This window comes from Empidonax traillii, unplaced genomic scaffold (genome assembly GCF_003031625.1).
Source record: "Empidonax traillii isolate 1590-97213 ecotype Southwest subspecies unplaced genomic scaffold, ASM303162v1 scaffold184:size927826, whole genome shotgun sequence".
Lineage (NCBI taxonomy): Eukaryota > Metazoa > Chordata > Aves > Passeriformes > Tyrannidae > Empidonax > Empidonax traillii.
In genome coordinates, this window is record NW_020955377.1 from 706,559 (window position 1) to 733,664 (window position 27,106).

General features: G+C 36.0%; 1 protein-coding gene across 1 annotated transcript in view; it reads left to right on the forward strand.

The window, feature by feature from the left end:
* Nucleotides 1–27,106, forward strand: part of LOC114058715 (contactin-associated protein-like 4) — a 196,894-nt gene that overhangs the window by 151,430 nt on the left and 18,358 nt on the right. The window contains exons 12-18 of the mRNA XM_027886292.1: nt 1,826–1,945; nt 4,764–4,961; nt 8,077–8,233; nt 10,772–10,899; nt 19,311–19,481; nt 24,438–24,656; nt 26,148–26,387. Coding sequence (XP_027742093.1) covers nt 1,826–1,945; nt 4,764–4,961; nt 8,077–8,233; nt 10,772–10,899; nt 19,311–19,481; nt 24,438–24,656; nt 26,148–26,387 — 1,233 coding nt within the window. The remainder of the gene's footprint in view (nt 1–1,825; nt 1,946–4,763; nt 4,962–8,076; nt 8,234–10,771; nt 10,900–19,310; nt 19,482–24,437; nt 24,657–26,147; nt 26,388–27,106) is intronic.

Here is a 27,106-nt window from a genome sequence, read left to right on the forward strand (position 1 = left end):
CCATGTGTAATTCCACTTTCTGAATCACCAAATAATTTAGAAATGTGTGGAAAAAATCATTTTTATTCACCACAACTATTAATATGCATTTTTTTTCAGACACAGTGGGACTACATTTTTGTCCAAAGGTAATAACAGACTAAACCTTAAAAATGTGTTTATGTAGTGTGCTAAGTCAGGAAATACATTAGAAGAAAATAAAATAAATAAAGAAATAAATAAACTAATCGAAAGTAATAGCTGATTTCACAGGAGATATTTTACATTTCTACCACTTTCAGCATGTTCTGGGAGGAAAATAAAATAAGTACTTTTGTGTACTTGTAATAACCAGAAAATCCTGTGAAAGTTTACTGGTAATTTAAAAAAAAAAAAAATTCAAAGACTGACTTAATGATCAGATAAATGATTCTCTCTTTATAAGTTTTCCTTTTAAAATCTTTACAATACTTTTTGACAACTTTTACAGAAATAGCGTAAGTCTACACACAAGGGATTTTTTGGAAATTACTGGTTTTAGAAGACTGCCTATGGAATGTTGGTTGTACAGAGTCAGCAACAGTCATGAGCTTTTCTGTAATAACTTAATTGTGAAGAGCACAGTGGCATGAATAACAGCATTAAGAAAAACTGGGTAACACAGGAATTGTGCACTATGAATATTTCAAAGTAATCAATCTGAATGAATTGCCTTTTTCATAGGTGTTGCCATATAACCAACAGGCAAAAAAAGAATAGAGAGATCACACTCTTTAAAAAACTAGAGTTTTTAAAAAAAGATACCAGCACACTCTTTGGATTACTATGCTAGTACTTCATAACTTATTTAAAAAATGATAGGAAGAAACTGAGTTTATATAGATTGAAATCTTCTAGGCAACAATTACTGTCAACTTGGTTTTGTTTGTATAGCACTCATAACTACTTTTTGTTATTAATCTAATGGCTTGTCAGTTTTGGCAGAAATTTTTCAAGTTTTGATAATAACTAAGAGAGCACACAGTTTAATTTTGGAAAGAAAATCCTGAAAAATTACAACTGCTCCATAGAAATATAATGTTTAAAAGAGAATTTAAGCTAACGTGGTCTAGCTGTGGGGTTATGATCAGTGATGCCTGAGATGCAAGTACAGAGGTGGACTGACATGTCTTTTTCTTTCCTCAGATATTTGATCATAAAGAAGTCATCACAGGCTTTTCTTTTAGGCCTTGACTGATATAAAGTATACATGACAAGGGACCAAGGAGCTGTCATTTTGTCGTTGCTTATTTAGTTCTTTTACTGAAGTCTCTGACAAGTCACTTGTCTTTCCTTGTTGAAAGGGAAGAAAATAAGAAGTGTGAAAGCCAAAAAAATGCTTCCCTTCTGCTGTATGTAGCAACAACAGCAGCAAAACCCTGATTTGGTTGAGGTAGTTAGTGATGGTTTCCTCAAAATCTTATTACCAGGGTCTAAGTAATACCACCAGAATTCTACCATTATTCGGCATTTTTTTACAATCATTTACTCACCCACATTTCATGTTTTCCTCCCTGAAGTTTGTAGCTTGAAATACCAAAGAAAATGCTTAAAAATTACCCTTGTGATCTCCCTGATAAAGCCAAATGCACTTAACAATTTGTAATGAAAGTACAGCTTTGTGATTTCCTCTCCATTCTTTGCCAGTGAACGCACAAACCCAAATTCTTTTCCCGGTGTCAGGATGCACGCAGTGTGCTTGGCTTGTTTTGTTTTGCTTTGCTTTGTTTTGTTTTTCAAATCCCCTGAATAAAATGCAAAATCATGCCCCTTACATTCTGTGATGGAGTGTGCTGCTCTCTTACAGCCATCTACGAGCAGTCATGTGAAGCCTATAAGCACAGAGGGAACACTTCGGGCTTTTACAGTATCGACGCAGATGGAAGTGGCCCCTTGGGACCGTTTCTCGTGTACTGCAATATGACAGGTGGGGTGATAAACTTCCTCAACTTTGCAGCTCGGACTGTGTGTGCATGCTCATTATGCCTGAAGCACGAGTCATCAAGTGAGAAGCCTCTGCAGCTCCTAAGTGCAACGTAAACACGTGCAACAAAATGAAGGTCACTCCTCAGCGCAGGATACTGAGAAAGAATTAGGCGGAAAAATTAGAATAATAACAGGATTCAGGCTGTGAAGCCAGCACAGCATTCCTATTGTGCTTTGAATAAATGGAACATGGTCCATATGGAGACAGGGTCACACTAGTTCATTTTTGGGGAGCAGCTTTGTTGAAACCTCTTGAGGACATTTAAGGAAATGAGAAATAACTTACGTTTTATGAGAAATTTGCTGATTTTTTTTTTTAACCTGATAGCATTCTGAAAAATTGTAATTCAGATCTACCCTTTGTTGTAAGAAATATAGATATTAAATTTAGTTTTCCAAACTACCAAGGAGATCTTTTGGAGAATACAAATACAACCAGCAGGACTGGAGTTGGGACAGAGTTGGTTGTCAGTCTGCTGTTTAACAAATAATTCGATCTTATCGCTTTATATGGTATATGGTGTATTGATGCATATCCTTTCAGCAAATCTTACATTTACGTGGCTTTTTGAAATTTATTATTGCATGATTTGTGTTGTTTCCTTTTCTTTTTCCTTAGTCCCTATTTATTTGAATTGTTTTGCAGAAAAAAAAAAATAATGGAAACACTTTATGATTTTGTGTGACAAAAAAATATTTTTACACAGCTATAGCTGTTTAAAAGAGTGCATGAATAGACAAGGTTTGTATAGATTTAGATAGGCCCTAAGTGTTGAGAACTTGACTTAGAAACCTTTCCATGAGCTTTTGATGTTGAACAGTTTATGGTCCCACCTATTGCTTGAGAAAGGGTCTGATGGAGGCATTTGCTGATTTTCACTGTGATCTGAATCCTTATCAGTTATGTTGAAATAATAGAATGTTTACAATTTCAATCAGTCTGTGCAATTGAAATAGTCTCACCACGTCAGCTCCCGACTTTGAGTTCCACAGTGAACTGTGCTAGCTCACCGTGAGCACACTTCAGATTGGCACAGGCTCTTAAAAAGAAATATCCTAGTGTCCTATGAGACTAAAAGAGACCAAAGAATCATGGCAGGAAAACGACAATTTTTTCAAGTGGGTATAACTCTCCAAGGTACAGTGCAGTGTCTGATTTATCCTTGTGTGTCCACGAACAGCTGTTACTGTTTTCCTCAGTCACTCCTTATTCACCACATTAAGCAAACATCATTGATCAGTTCTTCATCTCAAGATGCGTCCTGACAGGATGAATCTTCTATATTTGTTTTGTTCCCAGTTTCCCCATGACTGGTATTCCCTTTTCCCACCAGAGGCAGGGAAGGCAGATGCCCACGTTTCATACTGCGCTGCCTGGTCTTTGGCATTCATGGGGCTCTTTTTTTCAGGCAGCTGGGAGGGAGGTGCCATTCCCTGATTTTATTCTTGGAGGTCAGTTTCAGAGTGAAAAGCCTACAGTCCACACTGCCAATTAAGATGACCAAACTTTGCAGTGCACTGTTTTTCTTCTTCCTTTGTGAGACAATGAGTCCAATAACTGACCCACTTGTCTACATTTTTGTGTTCAGAGTAATCAAAGTTTGGCTATATATTTATTGTCTGTGTGTATGTACCTGTACAAAAATCTAAATTTGTTATATTTCTAGCCATCTGGTTTTTGACACTGTAATCATATCCTTAATAGAAATTTATAACTAGACAAAAAAAAAAATATTTCTTTTAGATTTCCTGATTGCTACTTGTCTTTAAATGACCCTGAGTTCTTTCCTCCTTAAAAATGTCTTATAATATCTACCACTTGTGATCTGTAGGCAGCTGATGAATTAAAATCCAATTCCATTAAATAGTTATAAACACTACTAAAATAATGAAAAAAATATTAATAATCAAATACTGCAAATTAGAGAAATAATATTTCTCATACATTTTCAAATTACATTGGTCATTAAGAAGCAAGAATAAAGTGACTGTGAATCTGCACTTGACTGCCCCAGGCCAGATTTAACTGGGAACTTGCTCACTCCTGCCTTGAAAAGGGTTTTTTTCATCAGGAGAGAGACTGTTACAGGTTTTGAAGGTAGGAGCTAAATTAGAATAAGCTCAGTTCTTTCCTATGAATAGATGAAGGGGCTTGGCAAAAGTACAAAACAGAAGAATGAATGGGCCTTCAAAATGACTACTATTTAATTTTAGATGGCTAGAATAGTTCAGCTTTGTGTAATCTAAATTTTATAGTAAATACAGAGCATGCAAGTTACTTTCGTATAATAGAAAAGGCTTCATACACAATAAATTAATTCAAGTTACAATGACACGTGTAATGTAGATAGACTCTAGGATAGAATTTGGTATTATTTTAAGCATTATTTAAGCCAGGGAAAATTAACAATACTAAGTGTTACTTCTTTCTAGCCTTTCATTGCAATTTGCTGGGTTAGCAATGTTTTATTTCTGAGACAAATATTTGTGTGTCTTCACTCACTCCTTCTTTATTTAATAATCATAACTAGCTGAATGCCTGTTGCAGTCATGGTACAATAATCTGCCTATAAATAGAAACCACAATTAATTGTTTTCATTTTTGCTTAGCAGTTTATTTGTCTGTTTTATATGCCCCAAAGCACTTTTCGCGATCCAAAAAGTTACCTTAGGTTTTTTTCTGGTTTCATTCTTTTTCCACTACCAACTTCTGCAACTGCTTCTCCTTCTGTGTCACTTTCTCACGTGTGTTTTGAAAGATGCAACGTGGACAGTTATACAGCACAACAGCACCAACCTCACCAGAGCCAAAAGCGCTAATCGGGAGAACCCACACGCTGTGTTTTTCAAGTACTCTGCCAGCCTAGACCAGCTCCAGGCTACAATTAACCAAGCAGAGCACTGTGAACAGGAGCTTGCTTACTACTGCAAAAAGTCGAGGCTTTCAGATAAGGCAGGTAAGTAAAGCGCACAAACCTCATTATGTTGCATATTCCGTCTCATTTTACTGGCTACTGAGAATATTTACTTCTAACAACACTACAACATTTTGCCACTGTGGAGTGTGAACTACTTCTGGTATCTAGCACTCAGGTTCCTGCAAGTTGCCAAGAGATATCTGAACCACCAAAACACAAATGTGAGTTTAGAATGGTCTTCTTTCGGAGAATTAAGTTCTCGAAGTTAATTTCTCTCATAAGACTTTTAAATGAATGGAGATTGTCATTAACAGACCTCCTCTTGTTCTGTTTTCCAGGGATTTTTTAACTTTAATCAAGGAATCACTGAGGAAATATCTTCTTAAAGGAACACTAATTGGTGCATAGATACCAGCAGAAGTTAATGTGCACAGTTAATGTGCATATCGTGAATACTTGATAAAAAGCATCAGTAACATTGAACTTCCACTGCCCAATATAAACATTCATAAAAAACCTCGATAGTTAAAATGTGGATTATTGATGAAATTTTAATTACTTTAAGAAACAGAGATCCTCTGATCTACTTAAACAAAAGTGAAGTTATGCAGTGTGCTTAAATCTTAACTCTCAGTGACAGAGCTGCTATTAAAAGACTTTCCCCCTAACATCCATTTCAAGTACTCCAAATAATGTGGAGGTAAAAACATCATTGCTTAATGTTTTTTTTTGAAAAGTGAAAGGTAATGAAATTGTTTGACTTGCTCACCAGAAACTCTGAAACTGCTAAAACTGATTTTTTGGCATTCTTTCCTACTAAGCAGAGAGAAGGCTTCTGAGTGAAGCACTCTCTGATTCTGTCTCTAAACTCTTGCCTTATGTATTCTTCCTCCCTAATTATGCCAGGCATATCTGTGGACTTCTTAGGCTATTATTCACTCTTGGCAGGATATCTGTTTGAAAGCACCTCCACAGCAAAAAAATGAACCTACTGCTTACAGTGTCCCACTAAGCCTTCCTTTTACCTATGGGGTCCAATTAAAGCTGTGTTTAGATGTTCAAAAGCCTGGTTTACTTCAAGCAGAGTGTTTCAAGATTTTTTTTTTTTTAATGTTTTATTTTTTAATGTAAAGAGATTGCTCATAAGTAAGCTAAAATAATATGTTATTTATATTGTGATACTATTTATGTTATATATGGGTGCATATTTATAATATGCACATAAATAGGCTAAAATAAATGTATTGAAGTAGTGCAAGCAGTCAATTCTGATAAGTTATCTAAAATTTAGTTTTGAATGCTAGAAGTAAATAGACATGGGAAAGTTGTTTGAGGGTTCTATAGATTTTCTAAAATCATTCTTTGTTTAAACCCTCCCACTTCTGTTATTCATAATCTCCACTAGGTATGCCTGACAAGTACAAAAATTGATTACATGAAACATTTTTTGGAAGATGCAGTCTCCATAATAATTTTTAGCTGATGTATTTTAAGAATGCGTTATAGTCAACAAGCCTGGATAGAATTTGCAAATGATCTCATTAAAGGAGTCACTTGTTAATACATTTATGTGATCATTATGAAGAAATCTCTAACCATTTTAATTACTGGCTTACTTCTGTTTAGGTAGTGCTTTCTGCCAAGGCAGGGAAAACAATCTGGGCTAATCAGTATGAACTCGCAGCGTTTCTGTAAATACTCTCCCCTCACCTTGCTGTATGATCAAATAATTGAGACCAGCTTTTAAACATACCCCAGTGTCCCTAGTGAAAGACTGGGAATGCTAATTCATGACTACAATATAAACCTAAGGCAGGCTGTTGAAGCAGCAGAAATGTTCTGCTTTTTACAGTCTTAGTTGTTGGAACCTTTTTAAAGTGTCGTCTGATAAATTATTTATAAACTCTCTCTGGGTTTTCTTCCTCCTGTGATGGTTTGCAAACACAAGCACTGATTTTGGACATTGATGCCATTATGCAAGTTTTGACTTTTCCAAAAACTGCTCTCTCTGATTTTTGGCCTGCTGGGCCAACAGTTGTGTGGTAATGAATGCAGTCAATATGTTTACAATCTGAAAGACTGTCAGCGTAACAGAGGTCTTATCTAGCAGTGAGGTTTAATAAGCAGTGGCAGTTGTGAGCAAAGCTGAGACTAGAATAAATTCCACCCTCTTCATGGCGGCCTGCTGCTGAAAACTTGGAGCTCCGACAGAATCAAAAAGAAGTGCATCCATAAGAAATGCTCTAATTTGACAGTACCTGATTTCTTCTCCAGCCTTGGCTTTCATGCATCTATCACCTTTCTTCCAGCTCATTTGAGATGGTTTATCTTTATGCTTCCTATCTTTTAGCTATCGCCTGTTCTGTAGATATTTATTCTGTTGCTGTGCTTGCTTGGCAATGTCTTTGGGTTTATTCTGCAGTACTGCGACATTAAGGAAACTTCCAGTTTTATATCTTTACTACAAACAGTGCTGACTGGATGCACCACAGAGAGATGTAGTAGTCCTAGGAAACCTCACTTATGTCACCTTGCATGTGGGAGCACCATTAACGTTATTTCTGCTGTCTCTGAGTACATAAAGTCTGAATCTGCTTTCTTTGGGTATTTCTAATTAACATCATTATTCAGCTGCTTAATGTTCATCACAAGTATGGGTAGTAGTACTCTGCAGTGGGGTAAGACTATTCCTGAGTCTCTCCTCCTTCATCATTCTAGTGCTGGTAGTTCCAAGATCTGAAATTGATCTTTACCTGGGAATATAAACTACATTTATTTTTAGGATGATGGTATCTCCTCTTTCACGGACCGTTTTAAAGTGAATTATATAAATGGACTACCTAAGATAAATTATTCCAATATTATGGCTGACTGAGCCAGGTGCTGTAAGTTCCCTTTTCACTAATGCAAGCAAAAACCTGTGACAATCATTTAATAGATGATAATGAAGAACTAAAATTAATAATTATTTACCAAGGAAAGGTGTTTGATTGTTTTCTGGTTTTTGTTTCTTTTTCCCTGCCGTCATTTAAAGGTTCTGGATTTGAGCAGGAATTTTTGTCTTGTTAACCTTTCAGAAAATTGTTTGGATGAGAAAACTGAGAGGAGTAGGAGACAAGACTGGACATTGATTTTTTCTAACCTGTTTTTTTAGATGGGATGCCACTGAGCTGGTGGATCGGAAGGACGAATGAAACTCATACTTACTGGGGAGGTTCGTTGCCTGCTGTACAAAAATGTGCTTGTGGATTAGAGGGAAGCTGCATCGATTCCCAGCATCACTGCAACTGTGATGCTGACAGGGATGAATGGTAACTTTTTTTGCTGTTGCTTATTTTCTTTGTGGAAAGTGAATAAAGGAAATACACAGGTCTTAGCAGATTTATAATACTGAGGCAGCTGGAAGTCTAAGTTGCCGTAGTGTAGTCTTTTTGTTTGCTATAGAGCATAATTTTTCACAAAATTATTGCCATGTTCATTAGGTGTTATTGCTAATACTTTCACTCTGGATTCTGGGGAAGGTTTAATTTTATACAGATACTTTCCAGACTTTTAGTATATTGCAGGTTGTGTATTAAGACTTTAGCTCTGGTCTGTAGCCCAACTTCAGTTAGTTTTAGAATACTGAAAGTAATTAAGGTTAAATTAAAGGGTTTGGGGTGGGGGGGAACAAACCAGTTAATTTTTAGCATAATTTTTACCTACACTTTTAAGTGTAGACTATTTGCACCCTTTTGTCCATCTACAACTTAGATAAATAAAATTAACACCCTTGCTATCAGTGAAGCAAAGCACTCATGTGAAAGTCTATTCTAAGGGGATGGAAGGATTTAAGGCATGCAGGTCTTCCATTTGTGCTGGAAATTCTCTAATGTCGCTTATGATCCCATTCAAAGATATAATGTAAGAGATGAGTTCTTGTTACAATGTCACATCTGAACCTGATTATTCATTTAAGATACAACTTTCTCAACAAGAGCTCCAACGCAGTACAGGACTTTATAAAGCAGAGGCACTTTTCGAATGGAAGTTCTTCTGTTAAAGAGACTTTTAAGCTCTTAAATTTGTGAAGTCCATTTAACTTACACAAATCAGATTCAGTGAGTAAGCTACTAAGGCATTTTAAAAAATGCATCAACATCTGTTTCTTGAAAGTAGAAACATATAAGGAAGGTACTAAAGAACATCTCCATATGTGCAAAATAAAACAATAAGTAATTTTCTTCTCAAGCTAGGTATCCACCTTTCATTTAAAGGAGCAGCTAGTGAATTTGTTTGGAAAATGCTTGTTCTCTCAATATGAGCAGGGAACTTGGCAGACACAGAAATGAAAATACAACAAAGGTTTAGTCATAGAACAATTCTATACAAGCCTCAAAAGTTTCTGGAGAAAAGAATTTGCATTTACAGTAGGACTCCCAGAGTGATATGTGCAATGCTTGTTCCAGTAAAGTGATAAAAGAACAGAAGAGTAGAAATTTCCCTTTATTATACTGTACAAAAATAAAAACAGTGATTGATTCCCAACAGAAGGAGAAGTGTTAAAGAATGAGTGCATTTTGAGATAAAATTTGGAACAGATGCTCTTACATATCATATATTCTTTCTCATTTTTTTCACTCGTTTAATATAGGCTCACATCCGTGGGTTAATTTATAATGGTAACATATTTGTAAATAAAGCAGGTGAGAGGATATGTGCATGTCTTCACTATAGCCACTTTGAGTAAATTGCTGATGTTGATGAGTGTATTCCATTGAAAATATAATGATCCTGGGTTTATATTTCTATTTGTGTACACCTTTGACATTTTTAAGTGGAGACGTATCTCAGAGAATTCAGCGTTACAGATTTTATGAGTAAATACAGTTTTGTTTTGGTACTTGCTAATAACATTGGATTTGGTTTCCTAGAGACTACTGGTTTGAATCGTTTGACTAAAAACTGTTGGTAAGGTCAAAAAAATAGGTAGAAATTATGCTTGTTTGAGATGCATTCTGGGTTTAGAAAACCAGTTATACTCTGTGATTTTGAAAATATGGTTTCTATAGTCCATTTTTTTAGTGAAATCTATCTCATTTCATAGATTAGACACAGATTTAAATCTAAAATTTCTTATTTATGTAGTCAAAATCTTTAAGTCTCTAGAAGTCTAGTGTGAAAAGAGGATTATTGTTTTAAGAATCTGGTTCTAAAGATCTAAAAATTGCAAATCCTTTCGCTAAGTTGTCAAGGACTTTAAGCAAGGAAAAAGGTCTGGGATTACAGGAACTGTCTGTGTGCTCTGAGGGCTAGGTTGAAAGTTTTCTTTCCTGCAAGTTTCGTATTTGCAGCTTATACTGCTTTTCCCATGCACTCAGCATGACTTGGTACATTTCTGTTGATGCTTTAAACTTTTGTCAGGGGGAAAAAAAAAAAAAAAAGAAAAAAAAACAGTTAGACTTACTTGGAAATTGTGTTAAGCCGTTAAATAGTCCCTAGTGATGAGGCAGTCAGTTATAAATATAATATGTCCTCAGCAACTTAAAGTTACTGACATGAGCAAATTCATCGACTTAGGCAGCCAGTTGGGTACCTATTTATGTCAAGAAGACTTTTCTCATGCTTATGCAAACAAGCACAGCCATAAAACTGCCCACTTCCTATGCAATTCTTTCAGTCCTGTCAAATGAGCACAGTATCCATACCAAAGCATACATTTCTATCCAGGGCTGTTTGTACCAAACATATATTTATGCAGCACTTTTAAATTTGGAACGCCTTTCCTTTCCCCCAGCAATGTGTCAGTGATACTGAAATGTTTACTGGAAACATTTAGGAGAGCTGTGGCTTTCACTTTACCTTTTCAGGACTAATGACACTGGCTTCCTTTCCTACAAGGAGCATCTACCAGTAACTGAAATTGTGATCACAGACACTGACAGACCAAATTCTGAAGCAGCTTACAAACTGGGGCCTTTGCTTTGTCGTGGTGACAGTAAGTAACAAATGCAGAGTTTTTCTAAACAATGTAATCTAACTGCAATACATTTTAAATGTTATTTGCTAAAAAAACCCAAGATAGGCATCTGTAAAAATTTCATCCAGTTATTTTTGTAATTAGAGAAGGAAATGCCATAATCCAGCACAAACCAGGAGAGAATTGCAAAAGTGTATTTTTCGTTATCCACATCAACAGTGAAGACCAAAGTTGTTATTATCGTTTTCAAACAGATATTTTGGTTTTGTGCAATATTAATGAAGTTATGAGTAAAGCATTACATGAAGGTGAATTCATAACTGGCTACCATACCTTGGGAGCACACCCCTCACTGGATGCCTCCGTCGCAAAATATTATGAATATTTATGCAGCTAGGAAAATCATACTGGGGGAGATTAATCCAGTGTATGCAATAACTATAAACAAAATTTCAGCTACAGATAAGGATTTCAGATTTATAAATTTACACAACAATTCAGTCTTTCCATCCTGAATACGTAAATGTGGCAACCAGAAATATATCATGAGTGAAGAAACAATTTAAAGGAAATGTGAAAACTGGAGCAAAACGGATACCTTATTAAAGATTTGTGATGATACTTCTGATTTCATCAATTTCCATCTCCAGTGACAAAGAAAACATGTTTGGTTTATGTTCAGTAGTAAACTATTACAAAGAATTCTGTGTTTGCTGCTGCAATCTAAAGTTAGGAGAAGAAATTATGTAGATAGCCCCAAAGAACTCAGTTGAAGAGTTGAATGGGCCGTATTTGATACACATTTATCACAATATTCAGTAAGGCTAATTTCTCTAAATCACGTGTTGCTCTGTGAGTTTTCATTGCCTTCTCTGTTGTTTCAAATAATTGCAAATAACTATTTTCACTCATCATGTGATTCTTTTGTTTGGTTTTCAAACTCCTTCGGCCCGTATGAACACGAGGAAACGAGCACCAGTTGAAAAGTACCACGTGTGGGTGTTTCACAGGTGTTGAACAGAGGGGAATAACAACCTCCCTCGATGGACTGGCCACGCTCACACAGCCTGTGGTGCAGCACGCCTCCCTTCTGTCCAGGGAGACTGAGCCCAGGGACAAGGAGAGCGACAAAAGAGAAGCATTCAGAGCTTATGTAGCACTAATAGGTTGGGGGAATTTCAGTTCCACCACTCAGCAAGTTCCCAGCTGCTATTAATTACATAGCCTGACCTCAAACATGACAAATCTTTAAACACGGAAGTCAGCTATCTTCCCCAGAGTAATCACTAAAACCCACAGACAGTTCTGACGCTCATTGACCTCCCTGACTTCATTTGATGTTTGCTTAGTCTCAGTGATTGAATTGCTGTGAAATTTCATACCGATGGTGAGCGATCACAGTGTTTCTAGACAAGCTGTGATAGAGAATCCCGAGGTGTCACGAGAACAAGCAAGAGAAGTCAGAGTCTGCGCGTCAGAGAAACATTTTTGTAATGTCAGACAACATTAACGGATTTGACTTCAAAAAGAAGGATTTTTTAGCTGAAATAAGCCCAGTGAAATGCCTTCAGAATATAATAATTAATGGTAATGCAGCAAATACCTTGAAAAAGAGGTATGATTTTGATTATATAGCAACTGCAGTAATAATGCAGCTTTTCTGTGCTTACATCATAAAGATGGTAAGAGATGATGTGTTTAGGGAGGTAAGGACTAAAACTGAGAAAACAACACAGAATTTCTGAAGGAAAAGCAAATTTGAAATCATAGGATTTTGACGTAAAAACAAAGTGCAATCTGCTGAGAAGAATTACATGAGTATATACAGTAAAATATATAAATACAAGTTATCATATAATTTTTTAAGTATTATGCCAGGTGGGGGTTTGTCTCTTCTTCCAGGCAACCAGTGACAGGACAAGAGAAAACAACCTCAAGCTGTGCCAGGGGAGTTTCAGTGGGGGACATTAGGTGGAATTTCTTCAGAGGAAAGGTTGTTGGAACGGGCTGCCCAGGGAGGCTGTGGAGTCACTGTCCCTGGAGGTGTTTAGGGGAACAGTGGATGTAGCATCAGTGCCATGGTCTGGGTGACAGGGTGGTGTCTGGTCAAAGGTTGAACTCGATGATCTCAGAGATCTTTTCCAGCCTGATTGATTCTGTGATTCTGTGATATGTCATACACAAGAGATTTTATATATGTAACATCTATACTGTGTTAAAATATATTAATGTATTTTCTCCTATATAATATAATTATGCATTGAATATTGCAATAAATACACTGAGTGTATGATTTACTAGATTTTTTTCCCCGTGGTCTTTGTGTATCAGCAGTAGATTTTATAATGAAGATTTTCTTTAATGTTCAATTTTATAGTAAATGTAAAAAACTATGACTTGTGGTAGCTTCTGAGTTCTACATGTCTAATGTAGAACTCAGTATTCTACATGTCAAATGTAGAACTAGGCAAAACTGATGAAGTCTAAACTCTCTTTCCAGACCAGTCCTTCCAGCAGCAATTTGAGGTTGCAGGATGAAAGCAGATCATTACTAAGATTTTTCTTTTTCCCCCTAATTCGAGGTTGCAGACACCCCTGAGGGTCTAATTAAATGTACTTTTAACGACATTTACCATTGAATAGGTGAAGAATGGAAAAAAAAGGTCTAGTAGCAAATACTCATTTTTCAGAAGTGTTGTCAAACAAGGTAGAATAGATATTCTTGGATTCACAGTGTGATTTGAGTACTCACCACAGAGATTATTGCTTATTTTTGCTTATGTCACTCTCTTAAACTAAAATGTACAACTCTGCTTCACAAGGGAAATCCTTTATTGAGCAGGTTTTTGTCCTATCTGACAGACGTAAATTCTTCAGAATAACTGACTAGCAAAGTCTGTAAAAACATGGGGGAGAAGGTTAAATGACTCAAAACTAAAAGATCACAAATTCCCATTTTAACAATAATCTATTTCTTGCAGGACTATATTCTATAAGAAGAACAGCAAAAGCAATACAAATATAGTTTATTTTATAAAGTTATAAAAATGACATTGAGATATTAATGATTTTTTTCCTCAACATTTGTGATAACATTAGCTAACTGTATTTATAGCATCCTGATGTTAAATGAAAGTAGTAAGGATATTCTAGAAGAATATGGCCATTTAATGAAGAAGTCAATAGGATTTGGTGGCACTCAGCACCACACATGAGTAATACTCTTACAATTCTGTCACCTTTTAAATAAGTTACTGATTCATTAGGGAGTCATTTCTGTAACCTCTTTTCTGCTGTACAATACAATATGTTTAATAAATTGTGTGGCAGGACTGCTGGTATCAGACTGCAAAATATATCTAAATATGATGGAAGATTCACATTAGTGTGTATCAACTGAGCAGGAAAGATTTTGAAGCATTTGAGGATGAAAGAAGCCTTTGGTACATTAATATATAGAAATTCTCTGGTCTTCTTAAAAAAAAAGAAAGAGTTATCTCCATTATTTCTGTCATTTTTCAAGAAAAAGCCAGATGTTGGATAAATTCTAATAGAGTTAGTTAGCATGATTAGACATTTAAAAAACCAACTTCTGTATTGGGTGTTTGTTGTTCTTGCTACTTTCATTACAAGAACTGAGTGGACATAGTCTGATTTATTGCTACGAATTTCCAGTAAGTATCAGGACATACAAATAAACCCAAAACACTGAAGGAAAGCTGATGTGCCAAAATTATGTGTAATAAATAGGTAGTTATACTCTGTTAACATCAGACTGATTCTTGTGCCCAAAATAAAATTGGTGATGTGGATCTGAATGAATAAGGATAGTACAATGCAGTGTAAAGATAATGTATTGTTCAACATGCATTTATATTAAATAAAGCTAAAGGCAATACTGGCGTGGTGAGACTGATAGACTCCAGCAAAGTCTAGATGGAGTATCTTATACTGGGTTGAATTAAAAAAATAAAGGAAATGTCGAAATTCAACTGCAAAATGACAGTACAAGGATGTAAATGCCAGCAGATAATCCATTCAAAGTGAGTTTTCAGTGTGGCATTTAAATGAAAAAAAAAAAAAGCAAATAATGTGAGCTTTGCATATAATAACAACTAACTGTATTAACCAGTCATAAGTGATATTGTAGTTAAAGCAACACAGTAGGTTTCTAAGTTAAGAAAAAAAAAATCTACTTCATCTCTCTGCAGTAGTCTGAGAAATCAGGGCATGTCTTTGACTGTTAATAGCAGAAGTATTCATTTCTTCCTCTTAGTTAGCTTTCCGTTATTAGTTGTTGTTAGTTGATATATGTCCTAACGTCAGCCTAATCAACATTATTTTGATCCTCTTTGCAGCTTCCTGCATAATCAAGTCTCTGATTACAGTTTTGCAATGTATAAAGATAATGTAAGGTTAAAGAAGCTGAGATACATGTTCTTAGTGAAAGCCTCTTAATCGCTTTGTTGAGTTTGGACAAAATCTGAGGTGATATGTTCAACTTAAATGGAGTTCTGTAGAGGAAGAAATTTCAAATAATGTTCTTGAAAGCAGGAGATAAAATCAGAAAATTATCCAGTGGTTGGGATTCTTAACTAGGTCAATGGAGAGAGAGTGTGTGAATACATATATATCCACAAATTGATACTAAGGACATTTGTGACTTTTCTGTAAATAACAGTTTTTAATTTAACCAATTGAGTATTTTTCCAAGAATAAATGTTCTTTTTCAATGAAGAATTGATTCAGGGAGTTTATACAATCCATGACATATCAGAGGTTGAACTTAATTGCAGTTTTCCCTTCTGGTCTTTTAATCTATGGATCTTACAATAAGCTGCAGTGGAGCTGGAAATGGTTATACAGATGGGTCAGTTAATTTCACAAACTCTCAGAGGTAAACACTTGCCAGCTGGTCAGAAGTCAGGAGGAAAGCTTTAGAAGAAACAATTTTTTGCACACTTCTTGGTTATTTTGGCCTCCTCTCTGCTGTGCTGGATGAAGGAAAATTTTTGTTTGGCAAATATGGAAAGAAATACATGTAACCAAAGTATGTAATGCGTGATGATGACTTTCCTGCTTGGTTTTGTGTGGGAATAAAGCAAAACACTTCCTCACATTTCCACACACACAACAAAACAGTGCCAAATACAAACAAAAAAAAGCAGACAAAAACCCCATTATAATTCAGATAATGAATGATCACATAATTTAAAGGTCAGTTTGAGAGGCCAGATGGGGAGGAAGAAACCAAAGTCAGTGTGGAAAATCCTAATCATCTACTGGTGGTTTAACTAAGATTAGATAATCCGGTAGTGTAGATATGACAAACTAGTAGGATCTGCAATGAACACCTTTTCTACAGTAGTAAGCTTCTTTATTATTGCTACTGTGCACATATCTGATCACAGTGACATTCCAATGAAATTCAAAGGTCCTGACGATGCACCAGAGGCCAGAATCTGGCTCTTAGAGGAAAGAGCACACTCTGCTGGAAGCTCTCTGGGTACCTTTCAAGTGTTCCACAAAATCCCTCTAAGAAGGAGAATATGGGAAAGATGCAAGGCATGCTAAATGTCACCTCCACAAAGCCTACAGCTGCTCTGGGAACACAGCTGGCATCTCCAGATGAACAGCAGCGTGCCTTAGCTGTGTCAGTACGAGATGGGCAGTAATTTGTGTCATGTCACTTAGAGATTTTCTCTGTTTGGAGGAGATGAAAAGCTATCAGAAAAAAAAAAAAAAAAAAGCTATGTACAAAAAATATTTTTTGGGCCACAAGATCTTTATTTTCTCCCCTCAACACTCCCTACCCCTCCTGGAACTTTGAGAGACACTTGTGTTGTAGAATTAGAATGCCTAATTTGTCTGTCTTCTTATTTGCCCCTTTTTCACTTTATGGTTTCAGGATGGTAAGATGAGGTGATATATGCTAAAAAATGAAATAATTTTTTTCAGTATAGATATGCTGATATATCATTTACAGTAAACAGGATCTTTTTTTACTCATGGGGAGACTGAAGTCTTACTGCTTGGATAAAATGCTAAATATTATTGATTTCCTAACCTCATGCTGTTTGGCAGTTCCAGAAAACTAAATAGGAGACTGAGCCAGGTACCGTAACAAGAAGAAATTCTTTTCCCAATTTGCTGATTTGCAACCCCAAAATGCTGATTTACAACAGCATAAGACACTTTTGGGTATACTTTTCCTAGATCTATGTTTAACCCACAGTAAATTAAGTGAGGAAAAATAAAACTTCCCATTCCTGCCCTCCCCCAAGGACTCCATTCCGGCTTACAAAGATCACTCAAATGCTTCACTAAAGCTAATTGTATCGTTACTTTACTGGACTGTTACGGCCACCACTGTCTTTCTTCTAATTGCCAACAATGTTGTACCAATTTTGTATAAATTACTGGTATTAAACTTCCCATTGTGTTTGAATTACTGACAACAGCCAGCCCATTATTTTTAAATGGCTGTGAGTACTCGAGTCACAACTGTGGTGGAGTTTGCTCTGCGGGAGCCTTGACCCCAAACAGTTGAGGAACAGCGGCTTAAAACTGATGCCAGCGCTGTAAGGTTGCTGCCTTTGGCTGGCAGCACTTTTCACAGGGTAATAACTTCAAGGAGCCTGCCAGGCAGCACGGGAGAGCGAGGTGCGAGGCTGAGCTCTCCCCTCCCAGCCTGAGCCATCTGCTCACAGCCACCTTACCCTGCAGAAGCTGTCCCGGTGGCTGCTTTAACTTGTGAGAGCTGGCAGGAAAGCCACAGTGAGCACTTGCCAGAACATGTGTGAAAATCCTGCCATGCTGTTTTTTTTTTTTTTTTTTTTTTTTTTTTTTTTTTTTTTTTTTTTTTTTTTTTTTTTTTTTTTTTTTTTTTTTTTTTTTTTTTTTTTTGGTTTTTTTTTGGTGAGGGATCCAAACCCTTACTAAGACTGCAAAATTCTGGAGGGCTGAGAGAATGGACTGTGATATCACTTCACTGGGCTGTGGACCGGGCCCCAGTGAACACCGTGTCACAGTATTTGGTTTTGTGGAGAAGAAACTTTCAATCTTTTTGGCTTTTTCTTCCCCTCCCCACCCTAAAAACAGAGTGTGGCTGGGGTAGAAGTTACAGTTTTCCACAACATTTAGACAGAGATCACAACATTATCAAGAGAATGTGCAACAACTTTGACCAATTCAACAGGGAGGTGTTGAGTGACACATTTAATCTCAAAATTAATATACCTTAATATATACATATACATCTGTAAGAATTCAGCAAGAATAACAAGACACTTCTAGCTGAACACCTTCAATAAAGATTATGTACTTATTAGAGGAGGGTGTTTTTAGAGAATTTGTGTAAACTTTTTAATAATAAAAAAATCTAGCAAATTATGATTGAATGCCAGCATAAAGATAAATCAAACCAGGAAAATATCTATGCTTGATCTTACAACCTTTTTTTTTATTAAAACTGACTTAATCATGTAAGTAAGAATGTGTATGGATTTCTAAATTGCAGTCAACTAAGGATGAAGGCACCTTTGTAATTTTTTTAATTACATTCTACAGTAATTATTAGCATACGTGTCCTACATTCTTTGTGATATGTGGTAAAACTTCACTGGACTACAGTGATAATATCACTCTTGCCTTGTTATGAGAGAAAATATACATTAAAAATCTCCTTGTTTTAGTATATACTGGCTAATCATAGAATTATCAAGGAAAAGACCTTCGAGTTCAAGTTCAACTATGATGTTCACCATCAGGTTCACAATTGAGCTATGACCTCAAGTGCCACATCCCCACATTTTTTGAATACTTCCATGCGTGGTGACTCCACCACTTCCCTGGGAAATCTGTTCCAAGGCCTTACAACCCTTTCAGCGAAAAAAACTTTTGCAATCTATAATCTAAGGTTGAGGCCATTTCCTCTCATCCTGTCACTTGTTACCTGGGAGAAGAGACTGGAAACTACCCCGCTACAAACCCCTTTCAGATAGTTGTAGAGGGTGATAAGGTCTCCCCCGAGCCTTCTTTTCTCCAGGCCAGACAACCCCAGCTCCTCAACTGCTACTCCTGCAATGTAGGTTAGTATTTCGTTCAAATCTGCTGTATTTGCTTACTTCGTGGAAGGATACATCAGGCCATAACCAGACTTCCTAGCTGAGGTGTGATTTCTTTTGTTTCCTATGAATTGGTTTTTGGCTGCCTGAACTGACCACCTTTACTCTTATTTTTCTGTGTTTCCAAGTACCCCTAACTGTTTGTTTTATAGAGTAACCAGGAAACTTCTGTGGATATCAGACTCTCTTAACACTGCAGCCCCATCTTAGACCTGGGCACTTTCCTTTGTTAGTTGGCTATAAAATTTATACTGGCAATGTCAGATAACACCATATCCATCGATCTTTCATTTTGACAACCAGGAACATTTTGGAATTCAGCTTCCTTCAACACAGAGACATCCTACCTGCATTTCCCCACCTTCCACGGAGAGCTCAGTGCAGATGTCTCATTTTTCTTTAAAACTACTGCTTCCTCAGGAGTGTTTTTAGAGAACCTGGGAATTCAAGACTTCATAAGGATAGAGTTATACTGTAAGTAACATGACTGCTGTTGGTTGTTGTTGTTATTATTATTGCTTTCATTTCAATTAAATTAGAATTAATTTAAAGGGAGAGTAATTTGAAACTGTTCTCTGGCTTTATTACTTGTACTACTACTATTGGATCTTCATCAGCATGCAAAAAATTCCAGTGGTGTCCCAGAGGTTTCTTAGTCTAAGGGCACAACAATCAACCCCTGAGTGCTCTGACTGTTCCTACTTCCCACGTTCACTCGTTCACTGCATCTCTGCCACCAAATTCTCTCCCTCCAAATTTTCAAGCCAGGCATTATTTGTGGTTGCTGGAGGCTTCATTCGGTCACAATGTGTGACTCAGACCTTCTGTGGCACAGTGTCCCAATCTAGTCATACTTTCTGATTATTTTCTTTTTTTTTTTTTTTTCAATTTTATTTCATTTTAATTGCACATACCCAAATCCTTATGCTTCCACTCACAAGTAAATTTTTGTGGCATGAGAAAGTTAAATATCCCACTGAATTCAGTAAGATGACCAACATGCAATGAAATCTTTTTCTTAGTTGGTTGAATATTTTAGTTTTATTTAAAAGGCAGAATATTTAAAAGGTTGAAGCGCTGTTTCATAAAGCTTTGGATTAATTTGAAATGCACCATTAGTTGAAAAGTATTATATTTGCCAGGTCACTCTGAGAGTTCTTTAGGCAGTTCCTCAATTTTTTACGTTTCCATTTTGTTATCAGATTCAAGTATTTTCCAGAGAAGAGTACAAATAAATATATAAGCTATATTGCAAAATACTACTACAGAAACTTTAATATTTTTTTCATTAAAAAGTAAAATCTTCTGCTTGCTTGTTTTTTTATCAACATTAATGTCTTATGTTAATGAAACAAACAGGGAAACACCTACTGTGTTCTTCTGTTGGTAGTATAATAATAGAATATTGTGTAATGTTTGATCAATTTATTTTGCATTATCTCAAATGGTAGTGCTATATTTGAGAACTACCCTGTTTTCAACATTGTTTTTGTCGTGTTTACCAAGAGTATGGACTGACTTCTGTTAAAGTTCCATGAACAGTTTAAAGGAGATCAGAATTATCATCTCAGCTCCATGTAATACAGAAAATGAGCTGGGTCAGCACTTCAGTGGAGACTCTCTGAAGAAATGATGATGTTCTGGTCTGACAAATGATTTTCCATTTTCAAAATAAACACTTAAATCATGGAGGCATTAAAGGAATGCTCGTGAGAACTAAATTTATTCAGATATTTGGCAAAAGACCGTAAGTCTTTCTTCAGAATAATATTATAATAATATGGACAGCTCATGTCACTTGTACCATCCATGCATAAGCATCCAAACTGCTGTATAATTACGGGTATTGTATGACTTGTGAGGAGTGAGGCATGACAGAAAGCAAAAGGCTGAAATGATCGATATTTTCAACATTTATAAAGCAAAGTTATCTCATTGTACAGCATGTAGAGATACTCCTTCACTTCCATAAACACACTAATTTGTTGAGTAGACATGCCATAGCTAACTCATAGGTTGAATTGCTTGTACTGGAGCCAGAATTATCTGTTTTTGCTGAGGGAAATATCAATCAAAAATGAGTAATATACATTTCCATCACAAGAATCCCTTTCTCAAAAAAAAAAAAAAAAAAAAAAAAAAAAAAAAAAAAAAAAAAAAAAAAAAAAAAAAAAAAAAAAAAAAAAAAAAAAAAAAAAAAAAAAAAAAACCAAAAAAACAAACAAACAAAAACGTTGAACATTTCATATTGTATAGCATCATTTAGATTTCATCATCGTATACTCCTTTATAATAGATGTGAATGCAAATTATGAACCTACAGCCATTGTTGCATTAATAAACTAATGTCCTTCATTTGTGTCACAATAAGTAACAATAATGTAACTGTCAGGTGTCACTGTTTGAGATGATGATGTAATAAAATGTTTAAACCTCATTATGTCATTCAGTATCTAGGAACACTTTTCTTAACCTTTTATTGATCTCAAACTTTGTATCTTATTCTTTTATTTATGAAGTAATGATCTTTAGACCTTGAAACCTAACTTTGCAAACAAAAAAAAAGGGTCAGAACAAGAATCTTAATAGGAAATGTGAAGCTTAGTGATGTTTATTTGGTTTTATGAAGTCAAAAACACTGCAGTGTGTCTGTGTACATATTCTAGAACACCTTTGTAAGAATGAAGGTGGCATCCTAACTGTATGTTAAAACAGAGTAAGGGAATTGTCTCAAAGATGATACTTGATCTCTTTTTTTTTCACTTTTCACTGAATCATAAAAAGCTATTTTTTCCTGACTTCCTGTAATCTTCTGCAGAAGAAGTGGTATTGAAAGCAACAAGGCCAATTCAGTTCTGAACAGTATGCTCTACTAAATACTTATATGACCACAGTTTACGTGTTCTAGACAAAAGTCTGAGTACTTTGTACTGAATGCTTAGTGAGGGTTTATTTCCAGTCAGTTAAACAGAAATTTAAAGTAGGGTTGGGAACACTGGTGTATTGATTTTCTTGGGCATCTGCAGTTGCTTTGGAAATAGTTCAGAAGAGTCCAATATGCAGCTGCTGGTGGCCTTTACCTGCCCAGATTAGCAACCTTTTGCCCAGGACGGGTGGAATTCTGCTGTTTCCTTTATGGAAAGCTCTTGGACTTTGCATTCTGTTGCATATTACTTTGAAAATCCCTTTCTGCTCCTGCATATGATGGTCACACTTAAAACTCTGAACGGTTCCCTATGGCTGTGCTCCCTGTTAATCATTTTAGCCACAATTAGCCACCAACCACTCTCTCTGATTGCCATCAACCGCATCTTCCACTCCACTTTGCCAATCTATAGCTGTGCTCTGCCTATGTTTGGATGCAGCAGGACCACAGGAGTCCCTGCAGTGCTTGCCTAATTTTTGAGTAGCACCAGGGTAAGTAGGGCCCGAAAAGTACTTTTGTGTCAGACTAGAACTCCGAGATGCACCCTTTTCTGCTGCCCAAGAGATGACCAAAGTGCTCTTTGCCTCTGTCCTTTGTTGCAAGATGACGAATTCTGGAACCCAGGCAACATCCTTCCTCACCCTGTGGCAAACTTTCATCACAGCTCTTGCAAATCCTAAATTTCTTTCAAATTTGCAGTGTAGCTGCTTTTAGCAAGAAACACCTAAAGTGTTATAGAATGTTAAGTGATTATATTTTTCTCTTTTTCTGACGTATTCTGGTTAGCCTTCAGACACTACAACGTATGACCATATGGTCATCTCTGTTGTTTGTGCCTTCCTCTGTGGAACTTCTGCCATTAGTTCCCTTTTTTTTTCAAGATTATATTAATTTTTTTAGTGCTACTAACAGAATTCGTTATTTCAGTGGTTATTTCAAAATCTTTATTGTGTGTTTTCTTACCTTTAAAATCTGAACAGTAACATTATTTATCAGATTCTGATATGCTATTTAATAGGCACATTCAGTGAGTTCAAAGCAGAATTTGTGTTTTCAGGCTTCACTCCAACAGCATCCAGAGGATTACAAAGACCTCCCTGCAGAAGGTAACATTCAGCAGAAATTCTCTTTAGCCAGTCACATGGAGTTTCTGTTGCTTTTGTTCTCCTACTGTGTGGTTGGTTTGTTTGTTTTCTTTTCTTTTATGCCTCAGTAAAGAGAGACTGAGCTCTCAATTTTGTTTGAATAAAACAAATTTATCCTAAAATTCATTTTACCAAAGAACTGGTTTTAGACATCAATTATTTCATACTATTGTTTAAAACAGTTGATTTTTAAGCAGAAAAACTCTTTTATTACAAAAGTCTTTCTGTTTAAAAATTGCACATTATGCTTTACTTTATTTGATAAATGAAATGGTTTCTGTATTTATCATTTCACTTTTCTCTCTCAGGTTCATTTGTTATAGAAAAATACTTTATAACAACAAGATTCAGGGCTTAAGGGATTGCAAACATGTGGCATTACTCAGTCTAAAGGTTGGCCAAAGTGGATATAAATGTTATAAATGGTCTAATCTATGTTCAAAAGCTGAAAAGAAAATAAAAATATTTTATTGAATGTTTTGTTCTAATTCAGTGAATTCCTCTTTAAAATGTTGTCTAAAGCTGATCTGTTTCCCTTGACTACTTCTATTTTGCTTTTCTATCAGAACTCAATATTGTAAATGGAAACTTTTTTTTTTAGGATTCATGGAATCTTCTCAGACCTGTAATCCTCTAATGAAATCCTTAATAATTCAAAATTATGCCAATCCCTTGTTTAGAGATTACTGTTTTTTATACACAATTGTCCTTGGACATATGAAAGAAAAAAGTTTCAGAGAGAATATTCACAATTTTCACATCTTCAGCTTCTGGCATATTCCTCATCTTGTTATTTTGACCTGCAAAGATTCAGTTGTGATTTTCTAAGCAAACAATAAAACTATGTAATGTGAAAGTTACTTAGAGAAAGATTCAATTTAAATCACTGTATGCATAGTCTTATAAACAACACAAAAATTTGGCCTCTGATATTTGTAGAGGCTGTGTGAATAAATAACAAAAGCAAATAGACAGTAGAAGATGCTGGATGGATCACAGTGGTGATAATTTAAATATAATTAACAGTGGCAATCAGTTAACAGGTAATCAAGAGATACATTTCATCCAAATTGAAAAAAATAGTGAAGCTGGCACATTTTTACTGCTTCTTGACTGCTCTGCTCTCCAGGGGCCCAAAAACAGATTAGTTTCTGTGCTGTGGATAAATCACTGCTCTCACTGTCAGTGAGTGTGGAGAGTGAACTGTAGGCCCCCAAAGTAAACTTCTCCTCTAAAAGAGTCCTTTCCCATGAAATAGTAGGATAGAACTTAAAGTAAGTTGTTCTGCTGCTTAGTGATTTTCTGACCCAATTAACTACGAAATAGTCTAAAAGTCCATTATTACCATCCCCTTCTTAGCTCCCTCTGAGGTGATCTTTTCATTCGATGTTGGAAACGGACCCACTGAGGTTACAGTGCAATCACCCACTCCCTTGAACGACAACCAGTGGCACTATGTGAAGGCTGAGCGGAATGTCAAAGAGGCTTCCCTGCAAATAGACCAACTCCCCCAGAGGTCTCACAGCGCTCCACCCGATGGACACATCCGCCTGCAGCTCAACAGCCAGCTCTTTGTAGGTAGGCACTCCACTGGATATCTCCTAATTATCATCACAAACATGTGATGAGAAGGCCAAGGGGCAGGGGAAGGAAAGCAGATGGCAACCAGGCCTCTTGAGAACAATTTGTGTGATGGCACGAGAGCCTTTGTGAAAAATCCGTGGGGATGTTGCACTGTTTTGAGATTACAATTTGAATGCCTTAGCCAATAGTTACTGCTGGACAGGATTTCAAATGGAGTTTACTTGCTTTGAGGTTTTTTTCGAAGGACAATCCAAGGGCCCAGGGTTGCATCATCTTTTGAGATGATGTCATCTACTGACGGAAAATGTGCCACTTCTATAATTTTAAGGAAATTCTGTTGTCTGTCTTCATCCACAACTTCTTATGTTGATATGTGACACTAAGGGATTTAAATAAAATGCTGGTAAGGAAGAAATGGAGTAAAAAAAAGAATTAACTAATTTTTTTTTAGTTATTACAAAATGCTATATAACGGTATTTGTTATATACGTGGTAGTGTTCTTAGTCTAATATTGCCTTATTACGAATTTATGATTTTCTGATGTATATGTATGGTGTGCAGTATAGGAGCATGTAAAGTTGGTTCTACTTTTTGTTCAGATATGTTGTGAGAAAATCATACTAAAATAACATAAGTTTTATTTGCTGTGAGTTCAGAAGGAATGCACGGAAGGTGACTGGTGTTGTTAAACTAAAGCTACAAAAACTTGAGTAACCTTAGGAGAAATTAAATGGACAGGAAAGTCTTATGTGCTCTGATCAGAATTCTGACCTGTGCCTCAAAAGACATCAAGGGTAAAAGATGGTGCTATCAAGTCTGAACACTTTAAATATTTCAGTGGTGTGTTGGTCTCTAGTCCTTCTAACCCTTGCTCCCAAAACAATCTAATACTACGTTATCCTGTATTAACAGTTATAAACAGTTATAAACAGTATAAACAACTTTTTAGGAAGTAATTGGCCATTGACTGGAGTGATTATTTTAGTCAAATAATTTGACAAATTAAAGTAACCTGATATACGTCCATCTCTTGTATATATGGAGCTGACAATGTAAAAAGTCTTGCAAGTTGTCTGTGTTGTTTTATTCAGATAGTTTTCATGTGAATAATTGTGTTGGAATACACAATTCTCTCCTCTCCTCTCCTCCTCTCCTCTCCTCTCCTTTAAAAATAAAACCTACAAGAAAATAACATACTTTTTAGACCATACTCATTTGTGAATTTATAGAAGTGTGTTTCATTGCTTGCTATCTTGCTTTAAAACATTCTTGTTTCTCATTAAATTTTTAAGGGTTCACTGTAATTACTTGGAAAACAAAACAAAAAAATCAGATGTGGTTTTAAAGCTACTTAGAAATATTTTCACATGCATAGGCTTGTATCTTGAAAAGTCATAATATGCCGTTCAGTGGCTGTAAAACATAAAGAAGCTTTTGCACATCAATTTTTAAAGTTTTAAAAGCTGTTATGAATTTATTTTCAGGGGGAACAGCATCCAGGCAGAAAGGATTTTTGGGATGCATTCGTTCATTACAGTTGAATGGAATGGCCCTGGATCTGGAAGAGAGAGCAAAGATTACGCCAGGAGTTGAACCAGGCTGTCCTGGACATTGTAGCAGCTATGGTAACCTGTGTCATAATGGTGGAAAATGTAGAGAGAAATACAGTGGATTCTCCTGTGACTGCACTTTCTCTGCCTATGCTGGTCCATTCTGTAAGAAAGGCAAGCATGTCTTTTAGCTTTATCAATTGAAAACGGGACTGTGCAGTTCAGATCAAGATCTTTATAGCCCCTTAAAGATATGCTTAAATGCTTGCAAAATACTTGGTTTACATAATGCAGATAAATATTCAGTGAAATTTTTTCTATATCTGTAAGTTTTGCTAAACACTGTTCTTCCAGAGTTAACTTACAACATACATGATTTCAGCAGGAAACATGAGAGGATCAGCATTTTCATGCAACTCCTTTGATTCTTTGATTGTGTAGTAAGCCTAGCAACTGCATGGTAAAACATTTGACGTCTTTCAAACATTCATCTCAAAACTAAGACTAAATTTGGAGAACAAAGTAAGAAACTGTAATATAATATATATAATATTCTGAAACAGCATGCTCCTCTCAATTACTGAGCGGGACACCTGCCCAGACATCACTGACACCACAAAAATAAGGCAGCTGTGGGACATCCTTCCCTATCTACCACCATCTATAAGAAGATCATAACCTTGCTTGTATTTTCCTTTACTTTTTCCAGCCTGACCAGTCTCTTTTTCCCACATGCATGTTTCGGGTGTGGCCAAGTGCAATATACACGTTAGGATTCAAATTGCTGCACCCTTTTCTTTTTAGGAGCAGTATACATATAAGCCATAATATCTCGGGCTTGAAGACCAGGATGAACACTAGACAAATAATAGACAAAAAAGCTGTGCAACAGA